The following is a 26608-nucleotide window of genomic DNA, read 5'->3' as shown; positions in this document are numbered from 1 at the left end:
TCTAGTTGATACAAGTTGTGACGTCAGTGGGCGGGCGGCCCGGCGGTAAACAGTGAGAAGGCCGCGGCGCTGCTGGAGCGCCGCTGCCTTCTCAAACAGCTGATCGGTGGGGGTCCCGGGTGTCAGACCCCGGCCGATCAGAAGCTGATGATCTATCTAGAGGATAGATCATCAGTTAAATGAAGGTGCAGAACCCCTTTAAGTACCAGGCCCATTTTTGGTTTTGCATTTTAGTTTTTTGCTCCCCATGCTCCAATAGAGAGAGCTTTTTTATTTTTTTGTTCACATAGCCATATGAAGGCTTATTTTTTGCGTGACAAGATGCATTTTTTAAAGACTCCATTTAATTTTCCATTTCTGTTATTGGAAAACAGGAAAAAAATGTTGGGGTAAATTGAAAAAAAAAATCACAATTCCACAAAGGTTTTTCAGGTTTTGACATCATTACATGACATTTTTATTCTACAGCTTAATACGAATCCAGCAATACCAAAGCAATAAAAAAAATTAAAACCTTTGAAAAAAATCAAACTTTTGTTTGCATTGTCTTTTTCTGATAGCCATAACTTTTTTATATTTTGGTTTACAGAGCTGTATGAGGGCTTGTTTTTGGCATAATGAACTGTAGTTTTTATTGGTACCATTTTTGTGGTACATACGACTTTTTGATCATTGTTATTTTTTTTTTTAGGGGGGGGGGGGAATGGCGATTGTATCTTTTTCATTTTTTATTCTGTTACAGCGTTTACCAGACCATTACAATTATTTTAAAATGTTTTAATAATTCACACATTTTCGGATGTGGCAATACCTAATATGTTTATTTTTTTTATTGTATATATGTTTTTATATGTAAAATTGGGAAAGGGTGGTGATTTAGATTTTTATATTTTTATTACTTTTTATTTTTTAACTATTAGCCCCCTTAGACAGCTAGAACCTGGGATCTTTTGTTCCCCTGTCCTATTCACCCTAATAGAGAGCTATTAGGGTGAATAGGATTTCTACACTCTCCATTATGAGCTATGCCTCGTGCATAGCTCAGTATGAAGAAAGCCATGGCAGGCCTGGATCGCTTCAGAAGCGTCCAGGTTGCCATGGCAACCAATTGGAGCACTGCAATTTCAGTGCGGGGGCTCAGTTCGGAAGGCAGAGGGAGCCACATCCCTCTGCCTTAACTCATAGGTGCCGCAAATGGGGGGTAAATGACGGGGGCGGCGTGATAGCAGCCCCCCGTCATTGCAGCCAGGTGTGGGCTGTATGATACAGCCGGAACCCGCTATGTATTGAGCAGGCCTGCCCCATACATCCCCTGCACCACCGTGACATATCGGTAAGTCATGGTGGTTTATGGGATTAATACTCAAGGCACAACAGTAACATAGCAAACTGTATAAAAGACTGCAATTCTAGCACCTAACAATTTATCCTCATTTCCTCCTTGCATATTCTGAAAAATACTGGCGATGTAAGAAAGAAAGTTATATTATTATTTTATGCCGGAGAGTAAATCTATGATATCTTAACAACTTTGTGCAATACAGGGGATAATAGTGACTATGAGAACCTATTCGCTCCCTTATGCTTCTGCCGTGACCGGGTCCACAGGGGCAACACGTGAGGCATGGTGGGCCGATGGGGGTAGTAGTTAATTTACTCACGATTAGCTGAGCCTCCCTGGGCCGGCGTGCAGTGATGGGAAGGACAGCACCAGTTCCTTCGGGGCACTCTGTCCAGGGAATCCCGTCGGATGGTGGTTGAGGTGCCCTTGGTGGAATGGGATTTTAGGTGCCTTGGAGGCAGGGTCCCTGGTGTTCGTGACGCTAGCACCCTTGGGTGCAAATAGGTGATAAGTTTGCACAATAAGGAGACCAGTTCTCTTAACAAATTTCCAGTACTTTACTGAAGCTGATCCATAGGTTATCAATGTGTGCATAAGTCATTTACAGCAAGGCAGCTTCTACAATGGTTCAGGTTAGTTCCCAAAAGTTGAATAAGGGAAAGTTTTCCTCTATAACAATCAATCCCTTGTTTCTCCAGGCTGGAGGAATGTACTATCTCTGTTGTACTGTATAGTTAAATGCCTTTGTATCCTCTCTAGGAATACTATCTCCTGACAGGTGGCCTTTCTGTCTTTGGTTATAGTGGGCAGCTGGTAACTTAGAATCTCTCCACCTAATGCAAAGGAGACTAGAGCCTGATAAACAATGACAGTTACCTTCCTTTGCCAATATTCTCCCTCCCTCCCTGGGTTGCTTGGATCTTCTGTAATATTTCCCTTCTAGGGCTGGTACATGGAACTACTCTGGAGTTTAGATAACTCTCCAAAATGGCTGCTGAGGGTTAGCTTTTTCCTCAGACATCACACTCTCCTCCTTCTTCTCTCCTCTCAGCGAGCAGGGCAGAGTCAGCCCTGGGAGGTTTGTTAGAACCTTCCCCTCCCAATGCAACTTTATGGAAACTCAGGCACAAGCACATTCACAGTATTAAGCAGTGTGTTTCAGGACACTGCATTTCCCTCTGTGATAGTAGTGTTAGACCCGCTGTTTGCAGCAGTCTGTCACTTGTGTTAACACAGAGCAGTTTTAGAGAAGTTAGGTTGAAGATATGCTTGATACATATACTGCTCCCACCCCTGGAGGATTATTGACATTTCTTTTCAATGTTGTACATTTGTTTTAGCAAATTTCAGTCAGAACTACCGGTGTAGCAGGCGTTATTTTGACACCAGCTGCGCTAGGGTGGTGACTTTACAGAGCTCCTGTCAGCATGAGGAACCCTATAAAACCAGGCATAATGCATGGTAGGGTTGATCATGCTGATTAAAATGATACATTTATTTTGTCTGTGTGTTAGCTGCAGAGATATCATCGTTTTTATTCATATGCTAATGAGCATGATTGTGCTCCAGGGGGACAGACTGAGTCCTTGGAGCACTGCTCTTGTAACATGCCTGTGCTCTGGACACTCCCCCTTCCCTTGATTGACAGGGCTAGACATCAAGCATGACGATCACAGAAGCAGCAGATGCAATAATGCTTCTCATATCTGTGACTCAAAGCTCTGGCTCTAGCTTTGCCTTTACACTGAGAAACAGATCTTGAGCTAGATATAGGGGGTGTTATGTATGAGTATCAGGGAAGAAGTAAAATTAATATTAGAATTGTGGGTTTCTATGCTTACAAAACTAATACATTTATTGCTGATTTCTTCACAGGCATATATTGTACATATTGAAACCATCAATATGTTTTAGGTTTTTTTTAGCATAGAAAACCACAGTTCTCAACATTATAGCACTATATCTTGATATCTTGGAGGCAGGGGTGCACCTAGCCCTTCTGCTGCCTGAAGCGAAAACTAAAACGGCGCCCCCCCATGCCAATTTCTTAAGCTAACCCCTTCCCTCCAGCCCTACTGTTAAAGACATACATTACATACAGATCTACAAAACCGACAGGATAATACAGTGCCTCATACCTCTACATCTACTGATGTGTCCTCTGATGTAGATGTCCTCTTTCTTTATCTTCTCCATTCAGACCAGACCACCATGATGATTTCTTTCGGCCATCTCTGCAAAGTTTGACAAACAGACATCTTAGTTTACTACTTCTCTATTCTCCTCCCGAGCTTCTGAACACCCCATCTTGCCACCCCTAATACTGTGCCCACTGTGCTTCCCAATATTATACTGCAGAAACAGATAACTCCCCGGAAAATACTATTACCACATAGATAGTTCCCCTTTAATAATTATTGACACGCAGTGCCCTCAAAAATAGTGTGCCCAGTAGTAATAATGTGTGCCAGTACAAAAAATAACCCCTTATAATGTTTATCAGTAAAATAATTACCCTTTGCAATGTGTGCCAGTACAAAAATGCTCCCTTATAATGTGTGGCAGTACAAAAAAAACCTTTTAGTGCCCCCTGTAGAACAAATGTCCCTATAGTGGCCACCTTAAAATGTGTGCCAGTACAAAAAATGCCCCCTTCTGTGCCAGTACAAAAAATTTCCCCTTATGTGCCAGTACAAAAAATGCCCCCTTATGTGCCAGTACAAAAAATGCCCCCTTATGTGCCAGTGCACAAAACGCTCCCTTTATAACTTGTGTTAGTACAAAAAACGACCCCTTTTTAGTGCCCCCAGTAGAACGAATGTCCCCATAGTGGCCCCTTATAATGTATGCCAGTACAAAAATACTCCTTTTTACAGCTGCAATGTCCCCATAGTGCTTTCTCCAGTTACAAAATAATGACCCCCACTCCATTGCGACCCAACAGCATGCTGCCAAATAAAAATAATAAATTTAAATACTTACCTCCATTCTGCTGTCAGTGATACGGTACAAGACACAGACCTCTTCTAGTCTGTGCCCTGAGCTCTATGCAGCCCAGCTCAGGCATTGTGATAATGATGACACTGGCCTCTGATAGATTACAGGAACTGCGACTAAAGCCTATTAGAGGAAACGGTGGGTCAGGGAGACATTGCTCCTGTGCCCCGGTGCGGCATTCAACTGTATTGCTGTCCTAAGTACAGCGATCTAGTTGAATATGTAGAGATGAGCATTTCCCCAATGGAATCGCTCATTGCCCATGGCCCTTCTGCTGCCATCCTCTTGCCCCTATCTGGTACTGGCTGAGGCAATCAACTCACCTCGCCTCATTGGCAGTGCACCCATGCTGGTCCCAGAGGTCCCGTCTGCTCGACTATTTCTGTCGGCCCTATAGAAATTAATGAGAGCGGTGCTTCCATTCACTTGTATGGGGAGAGCACTTGGCGGTGGCCGGACCCTGGGAAACCCCCCTCCTTTCTCGCCATAGGTACGGGTCCCACCCTTGGGGCATATCCTAGGGAAGTGACACATAACACCTCAGTATGTCTGTAAGTCTCTATACAGGAGGATCTTCCCTCGTGTTCTCCATGTCTTCTCTGTGAGGAAGAGAGTATGTGTGTATTTTGAAGTGTGAGGAAGAGTGTTTTAAAAAAAAATACTTAAAGGTATATTGCCATCCTGGCCTTGCTTTGCCAAGATGGTAATAACTACATTAAGCACTGGCTGAGGGAGGCCAGAGTTACAGAAACATCCATGCGGACAATAGTCGAGCGCTGTACTTGGCTCTCCAGCAGTCTCATGGAGATGAACGGAGCACCACCTTGCCAGTGTCCATGCTCAACCTGACGCTCCGTTCGTTCGTTCATTTGGGGGGCCCTGCAGGTTATGGGGGCCCTGTTTTCACAATTAGTACCCCAATGGTCTAATAGTTATCCCCTATCCTGGCAATTAGCTAAGTGACGAGGGAGCTGCCAGAAGAAAAGTGTCTCCTGCGAGGACAACCCAATGGTGTAACAATAGGGAGTGCAGAGGTTGCAATCACATCTGAGTTTGAGGGACCCTAAACATTTTTAGCAATATAACAAAATAGGTGCACTCTGCGGTCTTACTAAACGCTCAAACTGATTTTAAAATTGAGAGATTAGCCAACGTGTCCTACGGTGTAGGACATGTCTGAGCCCGAGCACCGCGCCAAGGTTTCTCAAGTAGCTCGGGGACCTAACACTCACCTACCTGTGCCATATGGGCTGTATGCATTTTTGCTGGGGATCGTCATTAGCAACGGGCCACAAGTGCAGGATTTGCTCCCCTGTATATATATGCACTACTGCATGTGGGTTTGAGCACTTCCTGCCTGTTTGATACCACGCCATTCTTTTCAGTTTGTATATATAGAGATGCCTAGAGGTGTATAAACTCCAATTTAAATGTGACTGCTTTCCATCCACAGGCTACATTTAGGTGCACCTGTGAGGCCTGGGCCATATCAGCCAGTCTTGAGTGGGACTCGCAGACTCCTCCCTCCTCCCATTGCTAGCATGGTTACATGCTGGAGGTAACTGGTGAGTTGTTTGTGAGTCAGACCTCATGCTCCTGTAATTTGCCCAATGGCCCCTGGTATTGCCCATACGGCACAGGTAGGTGAGTTTTAGGTCCCGAGCTACTTGAGAAACCTTGGCGCGGTGCTCGGGCTCAGACATGTCCTACACCGTAGGACATGTTGGCTAATCTCTCAATTTTAAAATCAGTTTGAGGGTTTAGTAAGACCGCAGAGTGCACCTGTCTTTGCTCTTTATTTTGTTATATTGTTATATTGATTATCACATCCACACAATTGCTATCTTGTGTGGGATGTCTATTGTGGTACTTGTGGTTCACTGCGGGCATCCTCCACTGTATACATTTTTGCTGGGGATCGTCATTAGCAACGGGCCACAAGTGCAGGATTTGCTCCCCTATATATATGCACAACTACATGTGGGTTTGAGCACTTCCTGCTTGTTTAATACCACGCCATTCTTTGCAGTTTGTACCTAAACATTTTTACCTTATATAAGGAGACAAGAATTATACATGAGGTTTTATTGTTGGGGGACCCTGTTACAGCTTTTGCCTTTGGAACTAACCCATTAACCTAGCATCAAAAACGTAGATATATGTCTAGCTACAGTCATAGCCAATCTCTCTATATTCAAGACGGACGTAGACCTTTGCACAAGTTGCACATTACAATATTAAAAATTACCCATCTAGTCTACAGTCAGGATTATCTGGTGGAATATATATATCTGGGATTTTACGAGAAAATTCATAAATTAGATTAACATTTATTAACTGAAATTTTGTAGATTAAAGGCTAGAAATATCTTACAATTCAGTTTTAGGATCGATTCCAAAATTGTATTTTTACATTGTTAGATGTCTTTTATAGCGATGCGAGCATGTTACATTTTAAAAGACTGAGATGAATTTCTTTACACATTTACCGGTAGTTAGTTGACTTTAGTGGCCAGGGAGGGGACCCCAGTAACCTATGAATATCTGACAAAATTATTCCTGAATTCATTCCTATACGTTTAACAGCTTAATAGGTGATGAACTTATATTAATGAACAAGCTGCATCGCTTCAAGGTGGACTTACCTGTCAATACTAAGGATATTAGCAAAGACTAGAGTCGACCTGCTGTAAGTGGAGATGTCTTCCCGGCAAAAGAAGGTGAAAGGAGATGATGGAAAAGTTTGTCTGAAGAGACGTTTGGGCTTTTTCGACAGCGTTTGCTTTCTTGTTGGCAGCATCATAGGTGCTGGAATATTCGTTTCTCCTAAAGGAGTCTTGGAATACGCTCAGCTCAACGTTGGGGTGTCATTATGCATATGGGCTGCCTGTGGAGTGGTGTCTGTAATGTGCTCCCTCTGTTATGCAGAGCTGGGCTCAGCATTACCGGTTTCTGGAGGTGAATACTACCATGTGAAGCGAGGACTCGGATCTCTACCAGCTTTCATTACCATCTGGACTTTAACGTTGTTTATTAGGCCTGCATCTAATGCAGCACGAGCCCTGATCTTTGCCGAATATGTCAGTCGGCCATTTTACTCTGGCTGCCCACCGCCGGAACTCCTCAAAAAAATATTAGCTATTGGAATTCTGTGGGTTCTAGGGGTCATAAATTCAAAAAGTATCAAGATGGCCACCTGGGTCCAGAATGTATTCACAGTGCTTAAATTGATGTCTTTGACTCTTATTGCTGTCAATGGAATGACTAAGTTTGGAAGTAACACCAAGGCTTCAGAGCCATTTAAGGATGCATTTAATTCCGAGGTCCCTAATGCAGCTCAGACTGCTGAGGCTTTCTTTCAAGGTCTGTATGCATATGCAGGATGGAACTACCTCAACTACATGGCAGGTATGTACTTTTAGCTGTTGGGTCACGGAAATATACTTTAAGATAAAATATAATCCTACCATTAGTAACCTGCAAGTTTTTGCCACAGAGGAACCCTACTACCCCACCCCTCTTGAATCTGGGGTTGGTCATAATGACATACAAAAAAACATGAAAGCCACTTATTGTACTCAGGAACATTTGATTTCAAGGTCGATTTACATGGGCCAATGATCAGGGCAATTATCAGGAAGTAGTGTCATTGGTTGAAGGCATTACTGGTACAGACATGCAAATCATTGTCTCTGGGCAGCAGATCATGCTTTCTAAATGATAATCTGCTGCTCAGGAACAATGATGGGAATGAGTGATCACTCACTCTAGTGATCGCTCATCCCCATTTAGTGGAGGTGATTGCTGCATGTACATGCAGCTTTCACTTCCCGTATGAGCAGGCAATGATTGTGAATGAATGGTTTGTTCCTGATAATTGCCTGCTGAATTGGCCTATGAAAAGCAACTTTTGCAAATGCCTTATAATTCATTGACCAATCCTGTCATTTATATTGGAGAGTTTAACAGTAAGGAAAGAAATCAAAGTATGCTTGATACATTTTCACTGTATAAATATATACATATATTAGTATAGCTACACTAAATTAGCCTTTATACATTGCTAATAAAATTTTGTGCACGTTTGCAACTTTTTCAATGGCACTGGTGCAAAAGTTTTTCCACAAGTGCCGTTACTCCGCCGATCTCGCCACTTTCCTGAAAAGGAGTTGTGAAGGAGTCGGGGCCAACTGCCCCACCACATTTATCATCTTCTACGGCAGGGATCTGCAACCTCCGGCACTCCAGCTGTTCTGAAACTACAACTCCCAGAATCCTCCTTTCACTTCTATGGGAGTTAAAAGAACAGCCAAGAAAGTGTGCATGCTGGGAGTTGCACAGAAGCTTGAGTGCCGAAGGTTGTTGATCCCTGTTCTACGCATGTTTTCTGGCACAGAAGAGCACTTATTCTGTGCCTGCCAGGGACTGCTGGATGTTACTCCTAATTTATGACGAGGTGCATGCCTCGTGATAAATCAGGCACAGCCGTCAGGCTATGATAAATCTTCTCCTTTGATTAGATTTTATACATGCATATATCAACTTCATTTACTGCAGTAACTGATAATCGTGGCACATAATTATGAGCAAGTATATACTTTTTTTTTTTTTTTTTTAGCTCATGCTTGTTGCAATATTGAATGAGTCAATAATGGGAATTGGACAGGTTTGTTCACATATGGCAGGTTCATTGCAGAAACTTGTACCACTGAAAAATCCTTTCCATCTGAATGAGATGGTTTATGAAGCTTGTGCATGGATGTCTGCAAGCCACAAAGCTGCCGTCTATGAACTTACCCTTTTAGAGCGGCTTAGTAGACCTACAGTAGTTTCTCTAAAGGAAGGCAGATTTAGACTGGTGCCCTATATTATTATTAGCACTATTGTCACGGTCCCTCAGATGACTGATGTAAGGAAATCAAGGAGATTGGCTGAGCGTGGAGGAATCTAACAGCCTCCTTTATTTCTCTTGATTCAGTGTTGATAGGGTTAATGACCACTTCCCTTTTCTCAGCTGTTGCTCAGTGGTCATCACTTCTACCCTTTATAGTCTCACCCCACCCTTCTGACTGTGCAGTTGATAGCTTCATTTGGGTTTGGCTGAGCTGGTGTGAGATCTTCTCTGGTGTTCCTGTTCTTCCATCTCTACAGAAGTTAAGTGTCGCATTTGTTTGCATTTGTTATATTCCCTCTTGTTGTATCTGGGCCTGAGACTTCCATTCATCCATCTGGGGAGGAATGGGTTGTCTCAGGTCCTATACTTATTCCTGGGCCTTATAGGGAAATCAGGGCCTAGGTATCCTGCTTATAAATATTACTACCTTCCAAGTCTATTCATATTGATAGGTAGTCAAGGCCCGGATTAGGGTTGTCTAGGAGGTGACCTGTTTCTTCCCTAGTTTTCAGGCCCAGTTACTGTTCCCCTTCCCTCCTGTGTTCAGTGTGGAGTTTCCCCCCCCCACTGATCGTGACATTATCAACCGCCACAAAAACCGCCATTTCGTTCAGGTCAGTGCAGCTATGGATCCTATGTCTGTACTGGTTGAACAGCTGCAGGGACTGTCTTTGGAGGTAGCTGACCTCCGTGCGACAGTCTTACGGATTCGGAGACCACAGGTAGGCTGGTTCCGATGGTGAGTACCAGGCCTGCCCTGAACCTAAGGTTGCCCTCCCGGACATATTTTATGGGGGTAGTGACAATTTCATTCGGTTCAGGGAATCGTGTAAATTGTACTTTAAGCTGCGTCCATACTCTTCTGGGGATGACTGTCAACGTGTGGGTATGATCATTTCTTTGCTTAACCGCCTCCGGACCGCCTAGCTCAGGATCGCGTTCCGGAGGCGGCTGTCTCAGGCAGAGTCACGCATTGGCACGTCATCTCGCGAGATGCGAGATTTCCTGTAAACGCACGCACACAGGCGCGCGCGTTCACAGGATCGGCCGATTAGCGAGTGGATCTATAGCCTGCCAGCGGCGATCGTTCGCTGGCGGGCTGTAGATGCGATTTTTTTAACCCCTAACAGGTATATTAGACGCTGTTTTGATAACACAGACGTCCGTATGTGTTTTGTGGATCCGATCCATGGATCCGTGGATCCGTAAAACACATACGGACGTCTGAATGGAGCCTTACAGGGGGGTGTTCAATGACAGGGTGGTGATCAATGACAGGGTGGTGATCACCCCATATAGACTCCCTGATCACCCCCCTGTCATTGATCACCCCCCTGTAAGGCTTCATTCAGATATTTTTTTGGCACAAGTTAGCGGAATTTTTTATTTATTTTTTTCTTACAAAGTCTCATATTCCACTAACTTGTGTCAAAAAATAAAATCTCACATGAACTCACCATACCCCTCACGGAATCCAAATGCGTAAAATTTTTTAGACATTTATATTCCAGACTTTTTCTCACGCTTTAGGGCCCCTAAAATGCCAGGGCAGTATAAATACCCCACATGTGACCCCATTTCGGAAAGAAGACACCCCAAGGTATTTGCTGAGGGGCATATTGAGTCCATGAAAGATTTAACTTTTTGTCCCAAGTTAGCGGAAAGGGAGACTTTGTGAGAAAAAAACAAAAAAAAAATCAATTTCCGCTAACTTGTGCCCAAAAAATAATCTTCTATGAACTCGCCATGCCCCTCATTGAATACCTTGGGGTGTCTTCGTTCCAAAATGGGGTCACATGTGGGGTATTTATACTGCCCTGGCATTTTAGGGGCCCTAAAGCGTGAGAAGAAGTCTAGGATCCAAATGTCTAAAAATGCCCTCCTAAAAGGAATTCGGGCCCCTTTGCGCATCTAGGCTGCAAAAAAGTGTCACACATGTGGTATCGCCGTACTCAGGAGAAGTAGGGCAATGTGTTTTTGGGTGTCTTTTTACATATACCCATGCTGGGTGAGAGAAATATCTCTCTATAATGACAACTTTGTATAAACAAATGGGAAACGTTGACTTTTAGAGAGATGTTTCTCTCACCCAGCATGGGTATATGTAAAAATACACCCCAAAACACATTGCCCTACTTCTTCTGAGTACGGCGATACCACATGTGTGACACTTTTTTGCAGCCTAGGTGGGCAAAGGGGCCCACATTCCAAAGAGCACCTTTAGGATTTCACAGGGCATTTTTTACACATTTTGATTTCAAACTACTTCTCACACATTAGGGCCACTAAAATGCCAGGGCAGTATAACTACCCCACAAGTGACCCCATTTTGGAAAGAAGACACCCCAAGGTATTTTGTGATGGGCATAGTGAGTTCATGGAAGTTTTTATTTTTTGTCACAAGTTAGTGGAATATGAGACTTTGTAAGAAAAAAAAAAAACAACATAATTTTCCGCTAACTTGTGGGACAGCTGGCAAGAGCTCTAGTGATATAAAGGGAGTCTGTTTTTGTTGTGGAAAGAAGGGACATTTCATGAATATTTGTCTGTACATTCAGCATCAAGGTGTAAACAAAACAAAAAAATGCCTAATCCACAAATTACTATTGGTGTTGTGGGTGAGGAGCAAGAAAACTTACTTTTGTCATTTACTGTACCTGATTTCTCCTGTCTGCCGAGGTGGCGCTAGAGTCCAAAACTGTGGAAATCGAGGTATTTTTTTAGACAGTGGGGCTGGGGTTAACCTGATTGATGGAAAGTTTGTTAATATTCATGGGTTGACTACTAGTGCACTAGAGAGAAGCATTTCTGTCTTTGCAATTGATTCTGCACCTCTTACCCAAAAATGCCTGTCGCAGGTGGTAAATGACATCCATTTAAGAGTGGGTGATTTCCATCAGGAATCTGTCTCGTGTTATGTGTTGGAGGTTCTGCCTGCTCCGATGGTTTTAGGCTTGCCATGGTTAAGCAAACATAACCCTATCATCGACTAGCAAGCGAGACAGATTCTTGATTGGAGTGATTTTTGCATGGACAACTGTCTTAATGTGTCTTTGCGTCGATGGTGTTGCGAGAGAATAAATTGTATGCGAAGATGAAAAAAATGTGTTTTCCAAAATTGGTAACCAGGAGTTACCCATGCATCGGGAGTATGATTGTCCCGTCAATCTTATTCCTGGAGCTAAACTGCCCAAATCTCGGTTGTATAATCTTTCGGACATACTCATTTATTCTCCAGACATGGAGACTCATAAGGATCATGTGAGGCAGGTGTTATGAGAGAATAAATTGTATGCGAAGATGGAAAAATGTGTTTTCCAAAATTGGTAACCAGGAGTTACCCATGCATTGGGAGTATGATTGTCCCATCAATCTTATTCCTGGAGCTAAACTGCCCAAATCTCGGTTGTATAATCTTTCGGAGTCCAAAAGAAAGGCTATGTGACAGTATATCACGAGAGCTTGGCGAAGGGTCATATCAGACCATCCAAATCCCCAGTGGCTGCTGGGTTGCTCTTTGTAAAAAAAAAAAGATGGTACCCTTAGACCAGGTCTGGACTTTCTGTCCGTGATCCTTACCCCCTTCCTTTGATTCTGGATTTGCTTAGTAAGATTGTCGGTGCCAAGGAGTTCTCTAAATTGAATCTGAGGTGGGCATATAATCTGGTAAGGATCAGGGAGGGGGATGAGTGGAAGACCGCATTTTATACCCCTGAAGGTCAATTTGAAAACCTGGTTATGCCCTTTGGGTTAAACAATGCTCCAGCGGTTTTTCAACACTTTATCAATGACATCTTTCATCATCTGGTGGGGAGATTTGTTGTTGTATATCTGGATGACATACTAATTTATTCTCCAGACATGGAGACTCATAAGGATCATGTGAGGCAGTTGTTATGAGAGAATAAATTCTAAAGATCCTAGTCCTATTTTGTCTGAAGGGGTAGTCATATCTGCCCTATATCCAGATCTTGAAGCTAAGGTGTTGGAGGCCCCAGAGGATGCTCCGGACTCTTGTACTCCAGGGAAATTGTTTGTTCCTTCAGACTTACATCATAAGGTATTTGAGGAACATTACTGTACTGTCTTGGCTGGACACCCTGGGAGTAGATCCACTGTCGATCTCATCTCGCGCAGATTTTGGTGGCCGGGGCTGCGTAAGTGTGTTGAGGACTGTGTCAGCCTGTTGTACCTGTGCTCATGCTAAGGTGACACATACTTGGCCATCTGGATCTCTTCTTTCGTTTCCCAACCCGTCCAGACCTTGGATGCATTTGTCCATGGACTTTATCACGGATTTACCGAATTCTTCTGGAAAAACCGTGATCCTGGTGGTAGTTGATCGGTTTAGCAAAATGGCGCATTTTATAGCATTGCCTGCTCTACCTAATGCCAAGACTCTTGCACAGGTGTTTGTCGATAACATCATGAAACTACATGGCATTCACTCTGATGTGGGAGACTCAGTTTGTTTCCAGATTCTGGAAAGCGTTCTGTACTCAACTGGGGGTACAATTGTCCTTTTCTTCGGCTTTTCATCCTCAGTCGAATGGACAGACGGAGCGCACCAATCAGAATCTGGAGACTTACTTGAGATGTTTTGTTTCTGAGTTTGCCATTAATTTTGTGGCTGAGTTTGCCATTAATAACTGTAGACAGGAGTCAACTGATAAGTCGCTGTTTTTTGGGGCTATAGATTCCATCCACAGTTTGGCACATTTTCTGGTTCTTAAAATTCCAGTATTTATGAAGAGGAACGATTTTCCTCTTCTTTGTTTTCGATTTGGCGGAAAATTCAAAATAACCTGAAAAAGCTGGGCAACAGGTATAGGCGTGTGGCTGACAGGAGACGTATGAATGGTCCCGACCTGAGAGTGGGTGATTCTGTGTGGCTGTCCACAAGAAACATTAAGCTTAAGGTTACCTTCTTGGAGTTGGGCCCAAGATTTATTTGTCTATATAAGATCAGTGCCATTGTTAACCCTGTAGCCTTCCGTCTTGAACTTCCTCAGGCTTTGAAAATTCATGATGTATTTGATAAGTCATTGTTGAAGAAATGTGTCGAACCTGTTGAGCCGTCCTTCCTGCCTCCCGCTCCTGTCATGGTGGACGGTAATTCAGAATTTCAAATCAGCAGGATTGTGGAATCCGGAGTTCTCCATAGATCCTTCCAATATCTCGTCCACTGGAAGAGTAACGGACCAGAGGAGAGGTGGGTTCCAGCGGCCGATGTTAATGCGAATGGTCTGGTGAAGGCCTTTCACAGAGCCCTTCCTGATAAGTTCGGTCCTGGGTGCCCGGAGGTCACCCGTAGAAGGGGGGGGTACTGTCACGGTCCCTCAGGTGAGTAATGTCAGGAAATCAAGGAGATTGGCTGAGCGTGAAGGGATTTAACAGCCTCCTTGATTTCTCTTGATTCAGTGTTGAAAGGTTAATGACCACTTCCCTTTTCTCAGCTGTTACTCAGTGGTCATCACTTCTACTCTTTATAGTCTCACCCCACCCTTCTGACTATGCGGTTGATAGCTTCATTTGGGTCGGGCTGAGCTGGTGTGAGATCCTCTCTGGTGTTCCTGTTCTTCCATCTTTACAGAAGTTAAGTGTCGCGTTTGTTTGTATTTGTTATATTCCCTGTTGTTTGTATCTGGGCCTGAGACAGAGACTTCCATTCATCCTTCTGGGGAAGAATGGGTTGTCTCTGGTCCTATACTTATTCCAGGGCCTTATAGGGAAATCAGGGCCTAGGTATCCTATGCCACCCTAGGTATCCTGCTTATATTACCTTATAATAACAGCTTTCAATAATGTCCTCTGTCAATTTCCACTGCTCCCTTAAAAGACAGTTGCCATGGCTTGTCTGTCTTTGGCTAAAAAGACAGGAAGACGGAGGGGCGGTCCTTCACACTGCATGCCTGCATTAGGCTTCAGAGTGAGGAGGCGTGTCTCTCAGTAATCCAATCCTATTGGCTGGCAGGGAGCTGCTGGCTACAGCAGTGTGTATGGGAAGTGAGGGAAAGCAGTTTTGGCCTCAGAAAAATGGCAGAGGAGCCATCTTGAGAAGGTCCTCACATTGTAAATGTTTAAACAGCCGTAACTAAGGGAAAACTCAAGGAAAACAGTGGTATGTGAAGAAACGAAAGATTGCTTTATGCATAATGCAGCAGCAGTAACATATGCTAAAATAGATTTTTTTATGAAAACATGACAGTTACCCTTTAAGATGCTACATGGGCCCATATTTATCAACATTTTTTACTGATAATATTGCCTTGTTGTCCAAGCAAACAATGGTTGCGGTTGTGGATACAATATTTCAGTTTTCTCAGCATATTCTTAGTGTATGTGAGTGCATCTGCACATTAAGACGTCAGCAACCTACCTGTAAAACATGAGAAAGGGGGTCCTACTGAAACATCGTATGGCGAGGGTATCCAGTCATGAGGAATTTCAGTGTTTGCACTGACTGGAATTTATCAAATTGGCAATAATAAATGGAAAAATCCCAAGGAAAGGACCATAGTGTGAGTAGCTTAACAATGTTGACAAATTCTGTGATTTTCCCTGCAAATTTGTATTATTGTATATACCGAGAGTGTGGTGTTATATACACAGTCGAGTCACATTATGACCACTTTGTAATTTTGACTTCGGCAGCGCGTAGCTCTAATGGTACTTTCACACTAGCGTTTTTCTTTTTCGGCATAGAGTTCCGTCCTAGGGGCTCTATACCGGAAATGAACTGATCAGTTTTATCCCCATGCCTTCTGAATGGAGAGTAATCCATTCAGGATGCATCACGTGGTCTTCAGTTCAGTCTTTTTGACTGATCAGGACAGAGATAAAACCGCAGCATGCTACGGTTTTATCTCCGGCCAAAAAAACTGAACACTTGCCTGATTGTCGGATCCGGATTTTTTTTTAATAGGAATGTATTAGTTCCGGATCCGGCATTCAAAATACCGGAATCCTGGATCCGTCCTTCCGGGCAGCGCATGCGCAGACCGAAAAAAAAGTGAAAAAAATAAATGCCGGATCCGTTTTGCCGGATGACACCGGAAAGACAGATCTGGCATTTCAATGCATTTTTTTGACTGATCAGGCATTTTTAGGACTGATCATGATCCTGATCAGTCTTACAAATGCCATCAGTTGGCATACGTTTTGTCGGTCCGGCAGGCAGTTCCGGCGACGGAACTGCTTGCCGGATCACTCTGCCGCAAGTGTGAAAGTACGGTATATTATCTTCTTTTAGACATAATGGAAAGGGCATGGAGTATTTTCCTGGGGTACAACCCAGACCCATAATATAAGACATCAGGCTTGGACTGGCCTACAGCCAGTTGTATACAAGTGAATCCCGCGGTGGGCCCTTGAGCAAGGTGGGCCCTTAGTCTCCCACCCCCTGCACAAGTGACACATAACACAGTTACTGCACTACATATTGATAGGCAGTGTACAGCACCTCAACCAGCCTATGTTGATATAAAAACTTGGTAGATTAAAAAAAAAGGACCAAATGTATTATTATAGACACAGATGGCTACAGGCCAGCCAGTATCCTCTTCCCAGGGACCTGCCTTCTCAAAGTCACTGCAGAGACCCCCATCTCTGCAGAGCCCCATAATCAATCATCTTGTAATGTCTTGCTGCTGTGCGAGCAGGTAATATTTGAATGTATCAGTTTAGTGGTCCCTCAAAATAAATTTTACTGGTGGGGCCTAGGCACCCCAGTCCGACAATGGAAGGCTATGATGGTGAATTCTGCCTTGTCTTCCCTGTAGGTGCCTTTTCTTCTATGTACAGTACATCCTTGCCCTATGCACCTGCCTTATTGTATGGATCCATAATAAGGCACTGTAGCATATCTGCCTGCATTACTGAAAAAATGATGTTTTAATATATGCAAAAGAGCCTCTAGGAGCAATGGGGGTGTTTCCATTACTTCTAGAGGTTCTGTTCTCTCTGCAACTGCTGCGCACTCTGCACTTTGATTGACTTTAGAAGAAGTCAGGGCTAGGCGTGATGAAGTTTACATTGCATTGCCCTGTCAATCAAAGGGCAGAAGATGCGGCATTTGCTGAGAGGGCAGAGCCTCCAGGTCAGGGGTGCACCACCAATGAGGCCAAGTGAGGTTATCGCCTCAGGCAGCACCAGGTCGGGGCAAGAGGGGGAGGGGGGGGCAACGGAAAGGGAATGGGCAATGAGCATTTTCATTGTGGCAAATGGGTTAGGATAAGAAATTGGCATGGGGGGGCACCGTTTCAGATTTTGTCTCGAGCAGCAGAAAGGCTAGGTGCACCCCTGCTCCAGGTGTAACGGCCAATCCCCCATTGCTCCTAGAGGATCATTTGCATATGTTAAAATATAATTCTTCTCAGCAATGCGGGCACATATGAACATGGGATCAACATAGATGCCTTCAGCTGCCAAGTGCACATGTAACAGGTCAGCCAGTGTCATAGGGACAAATCTACTGACAGATGCCCTTTAATGTTCCAAAACTGCTTACGGTGTGTTATTATTTTTCTATAGAAATGGCCTAGACAAAGTAACAGGCTATAAATAATGGGATCTTTCTGCTTTTAACAATTTCATCCACAGTAATGATGAATGATTATTCTTGTTCTGTCTCTTCTTGAACAGTTTTCCATGAAAAGGGTTTCACAGTTTTTATTGATTGCTTTTCATTCTTATTTTTCTTTTTTTTAGAGGAGATAAAGAACCCCAGTAAAAACATTCCTCGCAGCATAATAACAGCCATGTGTGCAGTGATTGTCTTCTATTTGCTGGTGAACATCTCATACCTCACTGTTCTGACACCTAAGGAAATTGTATCTTCAGGTACAGTGATTTCCATTTTGTTAATGAATCCAGAAACTACTGTATGTCCACCGCTGAGGTCATTTGTCACATGGAAGTAAAGAACTTACCAATAAGGTCTAAAATCTTATTTTATTTCTCATTTCTGAGTTGTTGTTTTTTAACTTTATACAGGGGACGGCTGTTGGAAAGGTGGATCTAATAAGGACCATCACAGCTTAGCATGGTTGGACTAAATCCCCCCATAACAGGAGTACTACAATTTTGTATATAGTTGTGTATTATTTTGTAATATAATGTTATGTATTTTGTATTATATTACCGTATATTATATTTGATTACTACCAGTGGGGATGTGGAGGCAATCAGGAGGGTTAATCAGGAACAGGGCTAACTACCCTGTTCCTCTCCTCTTGGGTGGATCAGGCTGGTTCTGCTTCATGCCAGAAAAGGGAGTTCCTCTTGTTGATAGTGGGGGAATGAGGAAGCACATGTCAGAACTCCCATGCCCTGGAACCGTATCTCTTTCCCCTGTGAGTCCAACACTCCAGAGGGAACTCAGGGACCAGATATTTTTCTCCTGTGAGAACAACTTAATCTTGTCTCAAGAAAATGCTTGGGAGACAATGACAGCAGAGTGATCAGCGAAATACAGCTTTACAGGCACTGCTGTAGGTGAGGGACAACAGTTCAGACACCACCACCTAACTAAACCATCTCTAAGCCAGACAACATTAAGCCTGAACTACAGTAGACACCTAAATCCACAAGTGCTTGCTAGTGCCAACATATTGCCATTAAACCAGCCACAATACCTCCTCATCTGGTGCCAGAAACTGCATTTTGCATTTACTGCTGCCAGATGTATCAAAAGTTATATTTTGCCCTAAGTAAAGAGAAACTGTTCTACATTTAGTTCTGGCCTGCTTCTTCAATCTACACTTTCACTGCACTGAACTCCAGGGAGAGATGGCCTAAGGGAATACACCGTGATACTACATCTCATCAGGGGCCAGTACCACTCCCATCCTCTGCATCGGCTCCTCAGGGGCTCACTGCAGATCCACCCTGGACATTTTTTTAAAACTTCCTCCTTGCTATCCCTGTATACTGTATTCCGCTCTCCACTTAGGTGTCTTGTAGTCATTACTATCGGACCTAGACCACCTTCCAGGGTTTTTCCCTTTGACCCTCTACACTGTTAAGACATCATTTGTCAGTCTTCAGCTAAGTATCTTTGTCATAATGCAATAACATGTTTGGCATTGCTGTCACAGATACAGCATACCCTGTATATCATGTGTACCAAAAGACTAAGGCTGTATTGGGCCTTTCCACAACTACAGAGAGGAGGGAAGGAGACATAAATGAGCCATTGACTAACACCTTTAATAATACATATTTTTATTGATTTTATATTCACCACATTTAGCCAGTGATAAATCCCACCATATGTATGGGGGGAAACGCATTGGCCTTTTTGTATATATCAGTGTAAGAGTTGATCATTAAGTGGAGGTATATATGGTTATCTTTTTTTGAGAAAGTACCATCTGTCCACTGAACTGTTCATCCTTCTGATAGGGACCATCTAGGGCCTGGTAGTGCTAGGTTTGAGATAGTGGTATTGTCTTCATCAAGGCTGCTGTCCTGCTTTAGGCAGGGACATAATAGGGATATCCCGTTGGCCACTGACTGAATTTATGCAATCCCATTGAATTTTCCTACCTGAATCTTCCTTAATCCTAATGGGTGAAGTTTGGGACTTTTAGAGATAGGTTTGAAATAGGCAGACCCTAGGTGCTGCTTCTGGACAAAATTTTTATTTTTTTTTCAAATTATGTACAGCCGTTTTAATTTCCGTAGACCGAAGCATTTCAGTTTAACTATAACAGTTTGTGACTGAAGCATTGAGTATCTCCATGTACATTACGAAAGTCTCCCATCCATGCTGTAGGTTCCCAAAAGATGAACACTTTAATACATAACTTTTTCATCCTTGTTATTTCTCTTGCTGATGTAAAAGGTATATTTTATACACATTTTCACTACATACAGATGCATTATCTGTAAAATATTAACTGTATCTATTTTATACTTTAGGTTGAATATAATTTAACTATTAATATATCTTGCAGCTGCAGTATCGGTGACATGGGCCGATAGAACAATTCCATCAGTGGCCTGGATCATCCCCGTTTCAGTAGCTGTCTCCATATTTGGTGCTCTAAATGGTGGAATGTTTATGTTGGGCAGACTAAACTATGCCGGAAGCAAAGAGGGACATTTGCCGGCCATCATATCAATGCTCCATGTACACTACATGACTCCGGCACCAGCTATGATCATTTCTACAATAATTGCATCCATTTTTGTCATTCCTTCTGACTTAATTTCCCTAACAAACTATTTTAGTTTTTCCTCCTGGCTACTAGTTGGACTAACTTGTATTAGCCTGGTTGTACTACGTTATCGAGAACCCAATCTTGAACGCCCATACAAGGTGAGTTGAACATCAAAATAATAGTTGCAATAGTTAAAGGGAGTCTGTCACTTGGAACATCAGCTTCAAAGTAAAAACATTACTAAACCTTTCTTGTAAAAAATTCAGCTGTCTAATCCTGAGAAAAGTTTTTGGGTGACCATGAGCAAGGCCGCTCTGTCCAGTGCACCTGCCTTCCCCTTTGGCTTTGCTACCGGCTCTGAAATCTCAGGGACTGTCAATAAAACATTATTGGGAGACACCCGGAAGCATTACTGGTTGAGCGCTATAACACCAAATGGAGCGTCCCTGCTGCTGGTGCCGGAAAACCCTTACTTGTATGAAAATGAAAAACATTCCTCAGGGTTAGAAGACCGGATTTTCCAAAGAAAGGTATGGATACTTTTTCAGGCACTTACTCTACATGCTTACTTTGAAACCATATTTTGGAGGTGACAGATCCCTTTATAGAGCTAAGACTATGTCTATCCATATACTGTATACTGCAAATATAGATGTTTGTATTTATCTCCTTACTATTAAAATTCACTGCATTTCCTCAACTGGAGGTTCCTAGGGCATTGAGCTTTTTGGTTCTGAGTGCTAGGAGAAAAGATATTAAAGAACAACCTTTGTTCATATTATGGCAGGCGCAGCACTATGAAGTGCCTTTTGCGCTGTGGCATTAGAAGAATTTTGATATCTCTGACTTTTAGTCTAACCAGACTGTCTGTTACTCTGTAATTCCTCTAGCGCAGTTCTATGGAAACAGGTTTAAAGAGCACACCAAATGCTTGAAATTATTTCTTTAATAACTTTAACTTTTCTTCATATATATATAACACTGCCGCAGCAGATAGTCCATGTAGATAACACGTGTTGAAAAGATATCACAAAATAGCGGTATGCATAAGATGGTGGTTCAACTATTAAGTCTTGTCATTGTATATATTTCTCTCTTGAGTATCTGTACTGTCACTTTAAGTTATTTAAGCAGTTTATGATCTCTCTGAGAGGTATATATGAGATTTAACTAGTAGTTCTACTTGCAGTATGCAGTTAGCAGTGATTATTTGCAGATTGGTTGAGTATGATCTGGTATGGTTGTATGCAATTTGGACTGCAATATGGAATCTGAATGCTTGCAATTGTATGCTTGCAATTTGTATGGTTGCAATTGGTTTTGGTGGAACTGTAAGTAAACACACATATAACTGGTTCAGTATACAGTTCTAATCACTATACTAACAGTAGGAACATTATATAACTGTTTTAAATACCTATTTTGGCCTCTTGTTCCCATAAAACTGGACTCTGACTGGAAATGTGTGTCTGTTCAGCTCCTCTCTCTGGTGAGTAATGATTCCAGCTGCTCCTGCTAGGGGAATTCCCAGAAAGGCTGCCTGTTGAGGCTGGCTGTAATTGGTGAAAACTCTTGCTGTGTGAAAAGTTGGCTGTGATTGGTCTAGACTTCTGCCCAGCAACAACAGATTAACTCTATGCTCTCTGTTTCTGCTGTGTCACTGAGCTTACCTTACATTAAAAAATGAATCTTAAAGGCATATTATCTTTTTCTGCTTCTGTGAACACAAAATATATAACAGTTATATGACATCCAAAACATGATGTCACAGTAAATAACGCTGCTTTTGTCTTAAACACGTAAACATGGGAACTGTATTAAGGTTATTAGCAGGTTTAGCTGTATACACATATAAGCTATACTAGCAACCTAGGCCAGGTCTTAGCTGGCCAGCTACACATATGCCCTGTTAGGTCATATTGATGTCATGGGTGACTGATATATTCAAATAAGGCAATTGATATATACACCGCTATGGCTGCTATTAGTATTTGCAATCCTAATCCTGTTCTTGATTTAACATACATCCAGAACTTGATAGTTCAGAAGTTAAAAAGATGACTTAAACACACACATGAAGAGTAAACTGAAGAGCAAAAGGGTAACAATGTTTTGAACTTTTGACTTTCAGGCTCAATATCTCACCATCCACTACAGCTTAGAATGTGAGACTACCATCATTTTATAGACAATAATCTTGGTTATCTCATACATAAATTGGACTTGCAACTATTAATTTAATGATTAGTTTTGTCATGTGACTGCATTGTTACTGTTTTGCTCCTAAAATTCAAAATTTTTATTCGAATTTTTTTGTTAGTATTTTGTAAATGCACCTTTGGCTTTCAACACTGCCTGAATCTCCTTCTGGGCGTGATCTTGATCAGATTTAAGCGTGTCTTGACCAAAATCTGTTCCCTGGTCTCTTCTACATGTTCCCTGTTTTGGTGCATACTGGTTTACTCACTTGGGTACAAATACAGCTGTTTCTTCAACCCTATCCACAAGTGTTCGATTGGGTTGAGGTCTGGAGACTGTAGTGGCCAATCCAGCACCTCTCCTTCATTGTCATTGAACCATTTCTTCGCCAATCTTGACGTATGCTGCGGGTCGTTGTCCTGTTGGAACACTATGTCATCTTTTTCTAGTACTCAAGTGTACGGAGTAACTCATCTTGTAGGATACTCACATATAGCTTAGAATTGAGACCATCATCAATCCTGGTCAAGTATCCAACACCTTTGGCTGTGAAACAATCCTATATCATCAGGCTTCCTCTATGGAACTTGACAGTTCCTTCCTTGTTTCTTCCAGAACCATTTGCAGTGATCAGAGCCCAGTCTAATGACTTTTGTCACATCGCTCCAAATCACCCGTTTCCAATCTTCTACTGTCCTTACCTTTTTGCAAACATGAGCCGACACTTCTTCTGACGATATTGAAGTCGAAGCTTCTTCACCTTTTTTTAGAGCCATCATTCCAGACTTGTGTAATGTGCCTCGCACAGTGCTTGCATCGATATCTGTGGTCTCACTATTATGAAGTATATGGGCCACCTCCACTTCCGCGTTTGTCGCGCCAGAACTGATATACCTTGCTATGAGCCGACTTGTTGACTTCGATATTTTGCCTAGATGTCCACCTGTTGGTTTTGGAATGGAAGGATGTACTTCATTTCGTATATTTCCAACTGTCATGGCACTCACATGATGCAGTTTGGCAATTTTCTTGGCCGAGATGAGCTTGAAGATGCTGTTTCTCTTTTCTTTGCAAATCTTCTTCATGGCTGCTCCTCATTTTGAACCAGCGACCTTTTACTTAGTAATCAACCTAATAACACAATTACCTATTAGGAAATGTGAGAACAGGTTGTAATTTGCAGTATAAAAGAAGAAAAAGATTGTTCCACCACCAGGAGCAAATCAATAACAATTCAGTTACATGCCAAGAATCTGCATAACTAATCATATGCTAAATAGTTGCACGTCCAATTTATGTATGAGATAGCCAAGATGATTGTCTATAAAATGATGGTAGTCTCACTTTTGAAGATGTAGTGGATGGTGAGATATAGAGCCTGAAAGTCAAAAGTTCAAAACAGTGTTAGCCTTTTGCTCAAGAGCACTTTGGAGCAGGTTTTCATTAAAAATATCTCTATACTTTGCTCCATTCAGCTTTTCTTCAACCCTGACCAGTCTCCCTGTTCCAGTTCTGGAAAGACCCCCACAACATGATACTACCACCACCATGCTTCAATGTAGGGGTGGTATGGGCAGGTGATAAGCAGTGCCTGGTTTTCTCCAGACATGATGCTTAGAATTGAAACCTACTGAGGATAGGCTTCTTTCTGACCACTCTGCCATAAACACCAGATTGGTGGAGTGCTGTAGTGTTGGTTGACCTTCTGGAAGTTTCTGCAGTTTCTGCCATCTGCAAAAAGGATCTTTGAAGCTCAGCCACAGTGACCATTGGGTTCTTGTTCACCATTTTTACCAAGGGCCTTTTCCCAAATTACTTAGTTTTGTGGGGCGATCAATTGTTCTAAACTTTTCCCATTTAAGAATTATGGAGGCCACTGTGCTCTTAAGAATGTTTAGTGGGTCAAAAATTGTTTTGTACCCTTCCCCAGATCTGTGTCTCCACACACTCCTTTCTCCGAGCTCTACCAGCAGTTCTTTCCTCCTCGTGGCTTGGTTTTTGCTCTGATATGCATTGTCAGCTGTGAGAACTTATATAGACAGGGCTATGTCTTTCCAAATCATGTCCAAACAACAGAATTTAACACAGGTGGACTCCAATCAAGGTGTAGAAACATCTCAAAGATGGTCAAAATGAATGGCAGGCCTCCAGAGCTAATTTTCAAGCATTATAGCAAAGAGTCTGAATACTTATTTCCATGCAAAATTTTATTTTTTCCTTTTTACTAAATTAGAAAAAAAATTGAAAATTTGGTTTTCACTTCCTTTTGGGATATTAAGTGCACACTGATGGGAGAAAAGTGTTTTTTATTTATTTTTATTTTAGCACAAGGTCGCAACATAGCAATGTGAATTTTTTTTAAAAAGTGAAAGGGTCTGAAGACTTTCTGAATAGACTGTATATATTGTCAGGATAAGCATCAGGAGAGGTAGGCAAACAAGGTTTTACAAGAGATAATGACACAAAAGGAAAAGTCCAAACTGGGCATGCTTTCGGGGCCCGGCGCCCCGGCAGCGTGTGTGACAGTTTATTTTTAAGTTAGTTAAATATGATCAATTCTTAATATTCAGGGCCCCTTCACAGCAGCCCCCTCGCTAATGTGATCTAATCTTACTGTCTCCTAAAGTCTCCTGATGTGTCTGGGATTTGAACTCACAACCTCCAATGTATCAGTGGCAAAGCATTTACCCACACAGCCATAAAGGCTGCATTGCAACTGATTGAAAAAAATAAGAGACTTCTACTGTTATAGCTGGCTAAGTGTACATCTATACACATGACAGCTGCCCCAACACTGCTATAGGGAAGGAGAGAGGCACTTGATACTGGCACATTGGGGGGGGGGGGAGATGGCACTATGATACTGGGACATGGGGGGAGGAGAGAGGCACTTGATACTGGCACATGATGGGGGGGCATCTATGGGGACACATACTGGCACATTATTGGAGGGAATTATGGGGGACACTAGGTCGGCAGCCTATCATAGGCCGGACACTGAGGGGCATCTACTGGGGCACTATATATGGGGCATTTTATACTGTTACATTATGGGGGGCACTAGCAGGAAGGGGGGAGAGCGGCACTATGGGGGAATTTACTGGGGGCACTATATAGGGGCATTTTATACTGGCACATTATGAGGGCACTATGGGGACATTAGCTCAACTGGGGGCATTACAAGGGGGTATTTTTGCACTGTCAGATTATAAGGAGAATTATTACTACTGGGGGGAATTATGGTGGGCTTTATTACTCCCCCATGGTATGACCCCCCTAGTAGCAGCACCAGCCTCTCCCTGCTCTGCTATCCCTCTGCCCCTTCTCCAAATCCTTATTATGAAATCTTTCTCATTACGATAAAGCACAACATCAGCTCCACCGAGCTCCTGGCCAAAGTGTTGAAGTGGTGTCCGAGATCCCAAGGGCCAAGCCAAGTAATTGTATATTTTCATGTGGAATATGTTTATGTTATACACATAGCATACACTGTGCCACACAATATACAGTATGCCGCTACACTTTGCCCCACAATGTACAGTATACCCCTTCACTGTGCCCCACAATGTACAGTATACCTCTACACTGTGCCACACAATGTACAGTATACCTTTACACTGTGCCACACAATGTACAGTATACCGCTACACTGTGCCACACAATATACAGTATACCGCTACACTGTGCCACACAATATACAGTATACCGCTACACTGTGCCAAAGGAGTGGGGTTTACACAGGAGGAGGGAGGTGCGAAGCGCGCTGGAGGGGCCCTTACAAATATTTGCTGTGGGGCCCAGTCACTTCTAGTTACGCCCCTGACAGTATGCAATGTCCAATGCTTAGCTGTCAGACCCACACCGTGACTGAGCGCTCCAGCACTGTGTTTGCTCTTTCTTGTGCATATACTGCACTGCACTTAATTAAACAGAACACTAGTCATAAAAACAGAGGTAGACTAGAGATTTGTAGCCTACCCTACTCTTCCCCAATCCAGATCCAGGACCCTT

At 42.8% G+C, this 26608-nt stretch overlaps 1 protein-coding gene across 2 annotated transcripts in view; it reads left to right on the top strand.

Moving 5' to 3' along the window:
* The window catches only part of SLC7A13 (solute carrier family 7 member 13), a 52654-nt gene that overhangs the window by 20980 nt on the left and 5066 nt on the right, over positions 1–26608 (top strand). The window contains exons 1-3 of one of the 2 annotated variants that reach the window (XM_044273447.1): positions 6875–7747; positions 17943–18074; positions 20192–20556. In XM_044273447.1, the coding sequence (XP_044129382.1) occupies positions 7039–7747; positions 17943–18074; positions 20192–20556 (1206 nt within the window). In that variant the 5' untranslated portion in view covers positions 6875–7038. Of the gene's footprint in view, positions 1–6874; positions 7748–17942; positions 18075–20191; positions 20557–26608 lie in introns of those variants that run through there. The other variant, XM_044273449.1, reaches the window with a different exon arrangement.

The sequence above is a fragment of the Bufo gargarizans genome, unplaced genomic scaffold (genome assembly GCF_014858855.1).
Source record: "Bufo gargarizans isolate SCDJY-AF-19 unplaced genomic scaffold, ASM1485885v1 fragScaff_scaffold_685_pilon:::fragment_4:::debris, whole genome shotgun sequence".
Lineage (NCBI taxonomy): Eukaryota > Metazoa > Chordata > Amphibia > Anura > Bufonidae > Bufo > Bufo gargarizans.
This window is presented reverse-complemented; position numbering and strand designations above follow the sequence as displayed.